Genomic DNA, 14,377 nt, shown 5'->3' on the forward strand with positions numbered 1-14,377 from the left:
AAATCCACAAAGAGGAAATAAGATTCTTATCAACCATGAAAACTTTATTGATTAGAAAGTAGTATTTGGGATATTTTGGAAAAAGTTCCAGTATGCTCATTACATCATCAATTAAGCAGAACATGGATGCTAACAATGGAATGCAAGGTGTTGCAACAGCTGCACAATATCAGCGGATTTCTGTATAAAAACATCATACAGATGACCACTGTGCTCTTGCTGACCAAAGTCCCACTGGGACGAGCCTCCTTCGGGCAGTACTGTCTGTCTCTGCACTGTTAGGCCTGTGGGGCCAGTCTCCTACCCCGGATATGAGGCGTAGTGGCCCTATGCTGACAGTAGGGCTGGAACAACGAAGGGCACTATGTCATTATTTGGAATAAGGAGGGTTGTGAGCGTGGTGGTTGCCCCTCCTTTTTTTATGCCCCCATTCTACCCACAGGCTCAGTCTTTCTTGGTCCTCTTGGCCTTGGCTATGTTTTCCTGACGTTTCTGCTTTTTCTTCTGTTCCCGGTCACGTGCCTCAATCATCTTGGCCAGTTTCCAGGACAGAAGTGCACTGGCAATGAAGAGAGGTGTGAGAGCCAGTATGACAGTGGTGAGGAAACCATAGGGGTCTTTGGCAGCCCACTCCACCACATACTCTGCCCATGCCCGAACGTCAATCATCCTGGTCAGCAACAATCAGGCTTAATGAAACCTGAGAAAGGGTACCAGGAGAGAAAGCAGTGAATAGTCAGGGCATATGTGATATGTAGAAACAATAACTATAACAATAACCAAAGGACCTTCAACCAATAATGACTGGTTGATATTAGGAGTGGGTGAGTTATGGATACAATCTATTTCACATACAGTGAGAAACTGTTTACAGAAAAAAAGAAAAAGATTTGTGATGAAACAGAACATTTATCGTGAACAATTTTGATAATCAACTCATTTATTGAGGGAATATACCAAATATTTGCTGGTTCAAGCTTCTCATGTAAGGCTTCCGGCTTCTTTTCTTTTGTATCATTGTACATTTATATAAGTAGGTTTTGGATAGCTGGTTTGAAAAAAAAAGTTGACAAAGTAACATTGGGTTCTCCAAAATTGTGCTCAGTCCACACGGCCTTTCTGGCTAATCAGCAAATTACATACTTGACGAGTTAAGGTACTTTCTAAAATTGCTATAAAAACTCCACTTGTAGGAGCTGCTGAAGAATGATTCTTACAGGGAGCACATTAAACTGAAGGCCAAGGAAGTGGAGGAGAAAGAACTGGCCCTACAGGCCAAGGAGTATGAGGAAGGTCTGGTGGCGACTCCTGCAAAGACTGTGGCCAAGGGCCATGCAGCCACGACCAGCTTCGGCAAGCAGGAGATCAGCGAAGACCCCACCAGCACTGCAAACACGTTCCAGCCTGGCTCCTGGATGCCCAATCCCAAGAAATAGACTCAGACATCCACATATACTGAGACCGCTGTACAAAGTAATACAATCCAATAGAAAAGCCCTGCAATGAATACTACCTTTGTGAAACTGATATTCACTTTACGTTGAGACTTCGAAATTTAATTTTAGAAGCATCTTTCAGTTATAATGCAATCAAAGTAAAAAAAAACTATAAAAATCCAATATTTTGGGGCTTCCTGGTGGCTTATGGTTAAGGCACACAGTGTTTCCCATAAATAGGGTCTACTTGGGCGCACCGCCCAGGTAGATTGAGACCCGCCCAGGTAGATAACATCTAAATTACATTTTTTCCCAATCAACCATGTATTTTTTTTACAGCGCACAAAGACCAGTAGCATCCAGCCCCTCCCCCTCGTGAAGTCGCGCTCCGCATGCATGACAGCGTCAAAGCTTCACTTTAGGCTCAAAGGCTATTGTTAGTAGTGACATGCTGCTGGTGGTCTTGTTGTGGGATTAACTGTATTAACAAACCGTTGAAATGCTGCGGCCACACCGCTGTGAAAGCTCTCTGAACGTCATTTATCAGAGTTCGGTTGTTACCCCTGTCCGCGGCAGTCTCCTCCACTCCATATCTTTAGAATGGAGCTAACCGCTAACGGAGCCTTCAGTTCTCGTTCTCCGCATAGGCGTCGATTTCGGTGGGGACGGTGGGTACGCGTACCTACCAGATTTCGGCATGAGTCATTTTGTACCCACCACTTTTTTTGAAAACTTCAAGCTCAATTTAGTTAACAAAAAAAGTCCATAAGACATAATTCTTGAGCAACAGATGCCAAAAAATCCACAACAATCTCTATCCCCACTGAGCAGACACAGCTGCTCTGCTGCTGCGCTGGCTGCACGCTTCTCTGTTCACAACACTGCCTGTCGGGACATTCTGCTTAACGTGAAAAAAAGCTTAACGTGGTTTAATGTACCTAAACAACGAGCAATCACCACCAAATTTCTCATGGCCATATCTTGTAATGAACACTTAAGCATGTCAAAAGAACTAACCCGAAATCCAACGATTATAGAAGTTATCTCACATTAGCGTTGTCTTCTTCATTGGTGCCTATGGCGAGGAAAAAGCTTGTACCTAAACAATGATCAATGATTACCAAATTTCCCTCTCATATTGCTCCTCATAACCACTGAAAACTGTCAAAAAAAAAATCAAACCAGAAATGTGGTGATGATTGGTCGTTGTTTAGGTACATTAAACCACGTTAAGCTTTTTCACGTTAGGACTTATAAACCCAATGAACCGTGGGGAGTCAACCCACAGCCGCTCCGCTGCCCTGCTGTAAATGTGAAGCAGAAACGCTTAATGTCAGATAACGTCCATACTAATAGGACTTTGGGTTTGATTTTTTGACAGTTTTCAGTGGTTATGAGGAGCAATATGAGAGAGAAATTTGGTGACGTCTGATCGTTGTTTAGATACCTTAAACCATGTTAAGCTTTTTCCCTTACGTAGGCTCTAATGAAGCAGAAACGCTTAATGTCAGATAACGTCCATAATAATTGGACTTTGGGTTCGATTTTTTTGTCAGTTTTCAGTGGTTATGAGGAGCAATATGAGAGAGAAATTTGGTAATCATTGATCATGGTTTACGTACATTAAACCACGTTTTTATTCATTAGTAAGCTACAGGACAGCGTCTTTCAAAACATGACCTGCGCAAAGAGAAAAAAAAAAATGAATGAATGCGTCATTGTACCCAGCACTTCTGGAAATGTACTTCCGAATGCGTCTCTGTCCCCAGCACATTTCAAACCAAACTGACACCCATGGTTCTCCGTGCCTGAATCCATTAACTGTATTTATGGACTTGAGCCCGAATAAAACTCGAGATTTTGTTGGCTGTAAAAGTTTTAAACTACAACCCAGAGTTGTTTAAATGACAGAAATCTTCAGATTAGATTTTAACGAATGCAACAAGGACATATAGTAGCCTACAAAACTTTAGGTTACTTAACGTAATCCCAGTTCTTTGATAACAGAGTGAGGTGTTTCACTATGGGAATCGCCTCGGCGTGACCAACCATGGAAGCTCCAATGACACCACGTCTGTCCGTGACAGACAGGTCAAACTCATATAATCACAGTCGGCCAGCTCCTTACAAATCATTCCAGATAAGTTTCTTTCCGGTGTTCCAGATAAGTTTCTTTCCGGTGTTCTTTTTCTAACTTTGTTCGGTGTTTCACTATGGGAGATATAGACCACTCCCGGATTGCATGAAGCCAAAATCACATTGAACCGAGAGTCACACTGACCCCGGCGCCGTAGCCTCCAGCACAGCCTGTGCCAAGGACGGCCCGGAAACATCCAGCCTGTAAAACCTCACAAAAGTGTGAGGCGTAGCCCAGCTTGCCGCTGCACAAATTTCCTTCACTGACACACCCCTGAAAAGGACCCATGAAGAGGCCATGACCCTTGTGGAATGAGCTCTCAGGCCCTGGGGGGCCTGCAAACCTTTGCACTCATAGGCCAATGATATGGCCTCCACAATACAGTGGGACATCCTCTGTTTTAAGGGAGACAAACTTCATCCCCACTGCCTCCACAGGCTTAAGCAGGTGATGAGAGAGGGCGTCCAACACAACCGACAAATCCCACAAAAGGAACCAGGGAAAGGCCTGGAAACTGGGAGCTTGCAGCGTGCCCCTTTCATAAAACGACAACTAAGGGATGTTGCCCCGCCGGCTTATCCCCGAAACCCCTGTGACAAGCTGAGACAGCTGCTAAGTACACCTTAATTGTCGAAAAAGCCTTAACTTTATTCATCAGGTACTGCAGGAAACGCAGCAGGTCCACCGCAGAACACTGAAATGGGATGGTATCCCTATGTTCGCACCACTCCTCAAAAACCCGCCACTTTCCACTGTAAAGAGAACGGGTGGATGCGGCCCTTGCACTCTGAATGGTGTCAATGACCTGCTCTGGGAGGCCTGATGCATTCAGGTTCCACCTCTCACGGGCCAAGCCCAGAGCGCTAGGCCCAGAGCTAAGTCTCTGAGCAGTGATTACCTTTCTAATGTCCGCTAGCATACGTACAGGCTAACTATAGCCAGTTAGCTTTGTGTGTAACGTAACAAAAACCCACCCATCTCGTAGGAGCGAAGCTTAATATTTCATTCAATAAAATGATGGTACAAAAGGTGCACTAACGCCACAGGTCTTATGTTGACAATGTGGACGCAGCTATAGGAAACTCCGAAGGCAGTCGTAATATTTACCTAGCAGGCTAGGCTAACGCTGTTGTTAGCAAACGTCAGCGTAGCGTTAGCTAGCTGTCTAAACTTCTGAAAAGCCGAACAACATCCCCGTCCAAGCTGCGTTTCACTTTCCCTCCAATATTATTATGAACATAATAAAGACACCTGGACTCGGTCAAGACCAAAAGCCATATGACTATGGCAAGATCACAAGCATTTAGGTACATGGAGTGCTAGCGAAAAAGCTAACGCTAGCATAAGGAATGGCTAACTTCAAACTTCATTCATTTCTAAAGCATTGTTAGAACTTTTTTGACACCATGGCACACATTAACGATGGTATTACTATATTTGTCCTATGTAATTTGTTATAAGTCAAAGAGAGAAATTGACATTTACCTCACACAATAATGAGTAGTCATTTGCCCTCCACTTTGCTCTTTTCACCTTCAGCTGCCATACTTTGCCTTTTTGGTTCACGGGGGGACTTGTAAAATCTTTTGCTGCTTCCCTGTCTTTCATTGCAGCCAAACGCAGTTTGCAAACAGTTGGGCATTTTTTCAGTGATTTATGTCATTTTTTTAATAATGTATTACATTTTTCCACTATTCCCTGCACTATGTCAATGGTAATCAGATGAATGTTGGTATCCAACATGGAGTCCACGAAACACGTGACCACCTCGGAACCAATCACATAACGCTCAGAACATTTGATTCCCTAGTTGGCCAAACTCTCTCTAATATACGGCTCTGGGTAGATCTCCCCGTCCGCTTGAGAGAGAAGGTCTCTGGTGAGAGGCCATGGCTCTCCTGCCAGGAGCTTTATTATCTCTGCTACCCAATGCTTGGATGACCACCGCGGCGCTATCAGGATTAGCGACAGGCCCTGTCCTCTCACACTCGCTAGGGTGGGGGAGATCAGACTGAGGGGGGGAAATGCATAGAGTAGCACGTTTGGCCATGGGTGGGCTAGAGCATCCACACCCAGCAGTGCATTTACGCCTGACAGAGAGAAGAACACTGGCCATGGCATGTTTTCCTGCGAGGCGAAGAGATCTACGGCTGCCTGACCGTATCTCTGTCAGATCTGTTCTACCACCTGTGGGTGGAGAGTCCACTCTCCGTATAGAGGATTCCCCCGTGACAGGAGATCTGCACCCCTGTTTAGAACACCTGGCACGTGTGTTGCTCAAAGAGACCGCAGTCTCCTGTTGCTCCACAAAATTACTGTGCATGTGAACTTCTGCAACTGCAGTGAGCAAGTGCCGCCCTGGCGGTTGATGTACGCAACCACAGTGGAATTGTCCGTTTTCACTAAAACATGACGACCTTGGAGAAAGTGCAGAAAATGTTTCAGAGCCAGAAACACCGCCATAAGCTCCACGACATTTATGAGCCCGGGCTAACCTCTGGTTCCATGTGCCAGTCACTGTTCACCCTAACAGCGTCGCTCTCCATCCTGACAGGGACGTGTCCATTGTCATGGTTACTCTGGATGACACCGCCCCTAGCGGGACGACCAATGCGTGAGCCGCCGTGTCTCTCCATGGGTGTAGGGCTGCTACGCACACCAGAGTTATTTTCACCCTTCGGTTGAGATGATGGCGTGGGCCCAGGCGTAATGCAGCCACCCAACGCTGAAAATCCCTCATTATTAAAAGCCCCAAATGTACCACGGACACTACTGACGCCATAAGGCCAAGCAGGCGCAGGCATAGTCTGAATGGCACAGCTTTGCTCAGCCGGAGAAGGGAGAGACATTGCACCAGGGATGCTAATCTCCCCTCCGATAGCGTGACGCGGTAGGAGATGAAGTTTATTTTGAGACCCAAATATTCCGTACATTGCGCGGGTTCTACTCTGCTCTTTGCCCAGTGTATGTTGAACCCCAAATCCCTGAGATGATTTATCACCGTAGTGGAATCTCTAACTGCCTGCTCCCATGAGTGGGAGCAGACCAGATAGTCGTCTATGTACGAAAATATTCTGATACTGCTGTTCCTTAACGGAGGCAGCGCTGCCTCCACACACTTGGTGAACACCCTCGGTGCTAACGACAGCCCGAATGGGATGGTTTGGTATTCGTAGCCTCTGCCCCGATACGCAAACCTGAGAAATCTTCTGTGTGCGGGATAAATGGCGATGTGGAAATATGCATCTGAAAGATCTATGGTCACAAAACAAGCCCCCGGGCGGATTGAACGACAGAGCACTTTGTTTAACATCCTGAACGTGTATTCGTAGGTGTCTGTTTAACACACAGAGATCTAAAATCAGGCGAAGTGACGAGCTCTCTTTCTTGGGAATGAGGAAATAGCGGGAGTAAAACCCTTGTGACAGAGCAGGAGAGTCAAGACGGCAGCAATTTTAGTGCCTAAACTAATGTTGACAGTGCTGACTACTTGTTAGCCACTTCTTTAAGTTAAGTTTAAAAGAGGCATACATTTTAAACATTTCTAATGTGACTTAGGATAGAGTTCCACCCACGAGTAGCCCTAACTGAAAAAGCATTTTGACTAAATGCACTTCTCCTTAACGGGACAATGCAGTCGCCTCTCGCTGCACTCCGTGTGGATCTGTAAGCAGTTGGTGCTGTGCTCACAAACTGGCTCAATCAAGGAGGAGCTAGACCATGTAAGATTGTATACATAAGACATAGATCTGTATGTAATCATGTTTTCCCAACTTAGTTTTTTTTTTTTAATAAAATTGACAACTGCGTCGGTCTTAAACTAGCAAAGACAGCCAGTCAGTCTTTTACAGCGGTTACTAGGGATGGGCATGATTAATCGACGATCGATAATTGATCATTAAGAATTTTGTCGATCACGTTAATTTGTTATCGATTAAACTAATGCTGGTTGCGTTGCGTAGTGCGAGTCTTGAAGCAATGAAATGAATTTCACTGTGTGGCAGCAATTAAACATTTTACCACCCGGGGGCGTCATAGGCTACTCAGTTAACTGCGAGTTTCCGTTTTGATTTCAAAAGTAATCATGAAGGGGCCACGGCGAAGTGTGGCGTGGGACCATTTTGATTTAAAAAATGACTTAGTTCACTGCAAACACTGCGACACCATGTATAAATATAACACGGCCATGACTCAAATGATGTACCACTTAAACAAAGTGCATCCGACCCTGGTTAATGTCGGTGGCGGTGCATCCTGCCCTTAGTCTCAACCTAGCATCATCTCGGCGTTAGCACGGAGGAGCTGCGATGCACAACGAGCAGAGAAAATTACCCAAGGGATCTGCAAATTCATTGAGATGGATATTGGAACCAGCATGTCACATTCTGTCACAACGTACCATCACCAGACTGGTAGAGACTCACTACGAAGAACGGAATAAGGTTCCCCGGCCCGGGCTGGCTAAGTTAGCGCGGAGGTACCTGTGCATCCCAGCGGGTGTTTTAGGTGGCTGGACTGACGATCACCAGGTAGCGGTCGCCTCTGACCCCAGATCATGTCAACATGCTCATTTTTCTCAACAAAAACCAGTAGACTGGTGCAGAAGTTGTATGCGAGTTATTACTGGTTATTTTTTTTATTAGGCTTTGTCCGTGCCTTGGATAGTCTTGAGTTACATTTTGACAAAACCTGTCAGATCTAAGTATTATGTTTTTGGTTAAGTTATTATTTAACATGATTCTTGTTATGTATTATTTTGGAACAAACGAGGGTCTCTGTTTAAGAACGTCGGCTCGTAGCAGCAGGTTCCACTGCTTCAGAGCATCGCAGCGCGCGCATATATATATATATATATATATATATCTTCAAGTTTAGCCTAACCTCCAGTTTAACTGCCATAACTGCCACAACTTGTTGTTCTTCTTGTAATTAAGATCTCATCGAGGAAAAACACGCTGTATTTTTGTATTTTCATTGAATTTTGAATTTATAAATCATTAATTTTAATATAAAAATATTAATGATTAATCGATAGTCAATCGTTAATTCTCCCGACGATCGACTAAGAAAATTTTATCGAATGGCCATCCCTAGCGGTTACATATTTTTTCTGTTTGACCTTCCTGTACTGCAGGGATATTCATTGCCTTTGAAATTATTCTGACTTGTTTGGATGTTCCTTTGTCTTCATACATACTGTATTTTTCTTTTTAACCGGCTAAACGGGAGGGGGACCTTGCAGATTCAGGAGTATTTATCCTAAATTAACTTCTCACCGGTATATTCATGCAATGTATGCAACTTCTAAAGACAACTGGCTGCTCCACATCTGTAGAGATGTTTTTCACTTTATGTCTTTTCTGTCGATCAGTACATGGGAGTATATTTATGCACTCTGGTTCAATGTTACAACACAATAAAACATCAGAGGATAAATACTTTTTTGTGTACTGAATTAAAAGCACTTGTGAATTTTTTTTTAAATTATTTTTTACATCAGAATCAGATCGAGATTTATTGCCAAAGTAAGTTTTCTCTTGCAGCGAATTTGCCTTGGTGTCTTTAGTGCATGCAATAAACATGACAATTGAATAAACAATAGAGCAAAGTACTGCAACAGTTAAGAACATAAATACAGAATAGAAATACAATAAAATACAAATATGTACAATATAACTATTTTTGCGCTGTAAGGTTATGTGCAGGGTGTGCAAAATATTAATCATTACAAGTCATCATTATGGATTAATTAAGCCCTTTAATGTAGGTTACTGCTACTTGTTGAGCGCTCCGACCAAAACAGTTCCTCATAAATCTGCTAATGACCACCGGTTGCTAACTAGCATCAACCAGAGAGACTGTTACAAACTATTTACTCTGGCTACAGTCTCATACAAACAGGCTAATGTGATAAATTAGCCTTGCCTGCCACTAGGATTAGCTAGATCTGAATATGTGGATGTGGACGAAACATTTACATTTCTACTAATCTTAGCAACGCTAGCTAACGACTAAGGGCCTAACGTTAGCTTTAAGGAGCAAGAGCACTGACTCTTGGCTAAACGGCGCAACAAAAATGCATGTGCACGCAAAAAAAACCGAATCTATATTTTCATATTGGTTAGTGGTGGTATAAACAAACTAAATACAAAATAAACTTACCAATGTGTAGAGATTGTATTTGTATCCACGATAATGAGTTCCAGTTCCTCCCTGTTCCGGGGTGCAAGTATTTTCTTCCAAGGATGGCGCAGGCATGTTCCGCCCTACTCTGCCTTACTCTGCCTCTGATTGGATTACCCTGACATTCTTACCCTAACCCTAACCAATCCCACTCCTCTTGTATATACCTAACCAACCAAACCAACGAAGACAATGACTACTAGCCAATCAGAGGAAGAGTAGGGCGGATCATGCCTGCCCATGCCTTCGCTATCCTAGGAAAACTTTTGGCCGGGGACGGGAAGTGTGGTCCCCTGCTTACTCGTGATTGGATATGACGCGTTCTTTAAAACATGGGAAATGTAGTCCTTTAGCCGTAGAAACTGAATTTATAAATTGTGAATATACAGGGCAAAAATTAAACCCGTAGTTAATGCAGACCTCTGGGTATAATATTGCCTAAATGGTGTAAGTTGTACAGTTGTAGGCTACAGAAGAGTAAAGGAACTTTGAAATGGTGAGCTTACGTTTTTTTAATTTTGGGTGCAGAATTTAAAATGTGATTGTCAGTGAAATTAAATCAAATGCGTCTTTGTAAGAGAATGAATATGTTTGATATATTATAGTTTTAATAATAATAGAGCAGACCTGTGATACTCTCTTGTCTGTCAGGGTTCCCTACAGAAAGAATGAATAGGCTGTGTGCCATGAGCTGTAAAACAATCCTCTGCTGGACAAATGATTACAATATTGCATATAGATTACAATACAAAACTCAATGTGGTCAACAAATTACTGGATTAAGATCCAGAAGACCTCTAGCTTTTGAAAATTCTGGTCATGTGGAACTGCTCTGTCTGAATAATAAAGCAAACAATAAGGCAATAGCTGCGTCAAAAAAAAGCTAAAAGCTCCACTGGCCCTCTGGGAAAGATGACTAACATAACAAAGATGGACCTGCTGGCTTTGTGAAGTTCCTGTGGGGAAGTATTGAAACCAAATCAGGTTAGGCCACATCTGCTACGTCCATACGGCATGGATCACTTTCAGAACAGTTCAAAGGCCAGCCTCTTAGACTATACTCACAGAGGAAGGAGAGGGGCAGCTGGGAACACATGCAGAGGACTAACACATTGCAAACACACTTTCTGGTTTGCCAGCATAGTTTTGGCCAAGTTTTAATTTAAAAACACATCCCCAATCTAGGTTGTGTTAGGCTTATAATGATTAGCTTCTGTTACATGTCTCATCAGGCAGGGAGAGCCCAGGGGGTGGGCAATGCAGCCGCACCCTAAACCCCTGATGACTATACTGCTACAGAAGTGGGCCCCCTTTTCATGACGTAGCTATGGAACTAGCATTATCAACAGACAGGAAGGAGGACCATATATGACTACACCACAATTTATAGTTAACCATCCCCACTAGTGGTGTGTGCCATAATGATTACGAGTAACCACTATCAAGCCACAACTTGAGGAATTTTAACATCCTATGATTTTAACTTTTTCTGCAAGTTAGATAGACCCAATACTGGAGTGAGTAGAGAGCATGACTTTTCTGTTTAAAAATGTAAATGTCCCTATCCAAGATCCTGATGACATCGCCAGGTTTATGTTCTATATTAATAGGCTACTGATCTTCAAGCATAGCTGCAGCACATTAAACCAATGTCAAACAGCTGACCAAAATGACTGATTAGTGGCTACAGAGTCGCCTACAAGCATGTGCGGCTCCATATCTTTATGTCCCTCCTCCCACGTCCTTACTGTCTCTGACAACTGAGAGTCCTTTGGACTTAAGCCTCGAAAACAACCATCACGTTGTTATTGAAGAAGCTAGTGCCTGGGGTGGTAGCACAGGCTCCAAAGGAAAAAAGTCAGTTTTCTTGCCCCCTTTTACCCCTGTGGGAAACTGCGAGACCGCCCCTGGATTAAGTCCCCGCCTTTAAACTCAAATAAGAAGGAAACTTCAAAGGCCGTCGGCCGCCGGGGCTCCGCCCTCGCGCTCCTGAACGGCTTCACAAAGGATTTGCCGACGTTCGGGAATTCCGCCTCCAGTTCCTTTTATAGCGCCACTCGTGCGCTGGCAGCGCTCCAGGATCCCGCCCATCCCGGTTACTTTGACAACACAAAGGACTTCACGGAACTCACAGGCGCCGCCTCCCTTTCCAAATAAGGGCAGTCTCTCCATGTACGGAAAACAATCGGTGCGAGATTGCCCTTTTCTCTTCCTTATCCCGTTTATATGATCGGAGAGGAACTGCGCTTCAGGTTGGAAGCGGTGCGATCATGGCCGAGCGAGTCCAGCAGCCCCCAGCCAAGCGGCTCTGCTGCAGGCCCGGCTACAACCCGGCATGCAGGCAGGGGCAGCGGGCTGGAGGAGTCCTGTGTGGCGGCGCAGGGTCCGCTCCGGGAGGGTCGGGGAATGGAAAAACGCACAACCCCGAGTCGTTGCTCGACATCGCGGCACGCAGAGTCGCGGAGAAGTGGCCGTTCCAGAGGGTGGAGGAGCGGTTCGAGAGGATCCCTGAACCCGTCCAGCGGAGGATCGTATACTGGTCATTCCCGAGAAGCGAGAAGGAGATCTGTATGTATTCCTCTTTCAACGCCGGAGGAGAGGAAAGTGGAACTAACGGGGACAATAATGACGAGACCCAGCTGCCTTTCCTACGGGGTGTCACTCTGCTAGAGGGTGGCTGGGTGGACAACGTATTGCAAGTCGGTGAGTGGACTATAGCCTAACGTTACAAAAATGCAGGAAAACAGCCTACAATAAACAAAACATCTAACTCGCACTGTTTGCCTTTTTCTATGGAACCATGCCAGACTTTTAAAGGGTTTGTGCCTTCCATAGCAATGTGTATTATAAACAATGTAGGGTATTTCCACACCAGTCTACCCTATAGCTGTGTGAGAATAGCCTATTTTCAGATAAGCCCGTAATAGCAGCCCACTTCTCCTTGTTTTTGCCCACTGAGCTGCGCGCATTGAATTGCCCAGAGCCATCCCAATTGGAAGCTTAGCACTTTGTTCCTATTTTTATGTCTTTCCAGCTCTCCGTGCCCCCACCAATGGGTACGCAGACAAAAGCCCCCTATATCTTTTCACCGCTGGCTAAATAGACGATATTTAGAAAGGGTGGGAGGGACGGTGATTTAAAGCCACAGTGCTTCTATTTTGTTTGCCAAACACCTTTTGTGAGACAGACTGAAGCTTTTCTGCTGTCTTTCCAGTATTCAGTTAAAGCCCAGGCTATATGCAGCTGGTAAAGGCAAAGATGCATTTTTTTGTCCGCTGTATTATTTAAAGCTCGGAGTAAACAGAGGTGCTATAGGCTCCCCCTGCCTGCCTGCTTTCCTGCCTGGCTGGCTGGCTGGCTGCCTTTGCCAAAGCCACAATATTTTACTGCAATCGTCAGTGCAATAGACTCAGCTGTCAATCCGACTCCCCACCCTTGGAAACGGTTCAGGATATTAATCCCATTACCCTCCCCAGTTCATCTGAATCTTAATACATTCAGCAAACAAGATTGTACGCATGATCTTCTTCCTCCTCCCTCCCTCCCTATCTCTCTCCCTTGCTCCCTCTCCCTTTCACTTCTTGGCTTACTATCCCTCCAAAGAATCTGTGTGGAGATGGCTTCAGCTCTTGTGGGCAGAGAATGTGCAGTGCACAATAGTAGCCATGGAGCAGGCAGACAGGCAGGCAGTTCTCCCTCCCTCTCTGGCCTGTTTACCAGATTCCCCAGCATTAGACTCATTTATGTGCTCACTCTTTTGGGGCTTTAGGAAGCTAAACACCCAGCACGGGGTAAAATAGTGGAAGGCGTCAGTGAGGAGATTTGTGTGTGTGTGTGTGTGTGTGTGTGTGTGTGTGTGTGTGTGTGTGTGTGCGTGCGCGCGTGTGTGTGTGTGCGCTTTGGAAAATAGTGACAAAGAGGGGAATGGGGTCATTTTCTTTGGCCATACATGTGTTTTTGTGTGTGTGTGAGAGAGAGAGAGAGAGAGAGGATTATGTGTGGGGGTTTGATAAACACAGAGGGGGATTGTGCATGTGTGTGTGTGTGTGTCTTCGTCTGCACGGGCTGTCAGTCTCATCCTGCATGCTCACAGAGAGTGGAGTATGACAGGCGAGTACACAGAAGGATGAGGGCATGTTATGCTGATTGCAATTTTCGCCCCAGAATTTTTTTTGGCTGGGGAAAATAAAGCCAAGGAAGAGAAAATGATAAATAAAAGATGCAATCTACTCCAGGGGACAGGCAGCCACTGGAGGATGAGGGCTTAAAAGCAGAGCAGCATGGGAGGGGGCTGTCAGCCACATCACACACCACATGTATTGGCCCATCAAACACAGTGGGCCTGGCCTGGAAAAAAATAGTTCAGGGTGGTTGTGAGGGTGCATGGCTTTGTGTGGCTTCTAGTGTGTGTGTGCTGTCAGTAGGATGGGATTCAGTGTTGATGATGAAAGACAGTAGAGCAATAGAATAGATGCGGAGGTTATTGTGTATGGGGGGGGGGAAAGCTAATATACTTGAATGGATCTGCTGTCGCTGTATTCCTTTCCTCCCCTTCTCATCTCCTCCACCTCCCTCTCTCCCAAGTGAGCAGCTATAAAACTCTCCATATTTACTCCCCTAA

General features: G+C 44.9%; 2 protein-coding genes across 2 annotated transcripts in view; one reads left to right on the forward strand and one right to left on the reverse strand.

The window, feature by feature from the left end:
• Nucleotides 1–23: 23 nt before the first annotated feature.
• smim15 (small integral membrane protein 15) lies at nucleotides 24–9,844 on the reverse strand. The gene is made up of 2 exons (XM_078250936.1): nucleotides 9,736–9,844; nucleotides 24–700 (listed from the first exon to the last, which is right to left on the reverse strand). Exon 2 carries the CDS (start codon nucleotides 667–669, stop codon nucleotides 445–447), a length of 225 nt encoding a protein of 74 aa, XP_078107062.1. The 5' UTR covers nucleotides 670–700; nucleotides 9,736–9,844; the 3' UTR covers nucleotides 24–444.
• A 2,111-nt stretch (nucleotides 9,845–11,955) lies between these two features.
• Nucleotides 11,956–14,377, forward strand: part of LOC144518331 (zinc finger SWIM domain-containing protein 6-like) — a 48,592-nt gene continuing 46,170 nt past the window's right edge. Inside the window, exon 1 of the mRNA XM_078250930.1 lies at nucleotides 11,956–12,459. Within this exon, the coding sequence (XP_078107056.1) occupies nucleotides 12,027–12,459 (433 nt within the window). The 5' untranslated portion in view covers nucleotides 11,956–12,026. The remainder of the gene's footprint in view (nucleotides 12,460–14,377) is intronic.

The sequence above is a fragment of the Sander vitreus genome, chromosome 5 (assembly GCF_031162955.1).
Source record: "Sander vitreus isolate 19-12246 chromosome 5, sanVit1, whole genome shotgun sequence".
NCBI classification, from domain to species: Eukaryota; Metazoa; Chordata; class Actinopteri; order Perciformes; family Percidae; genus Sander; species Sander vitreus.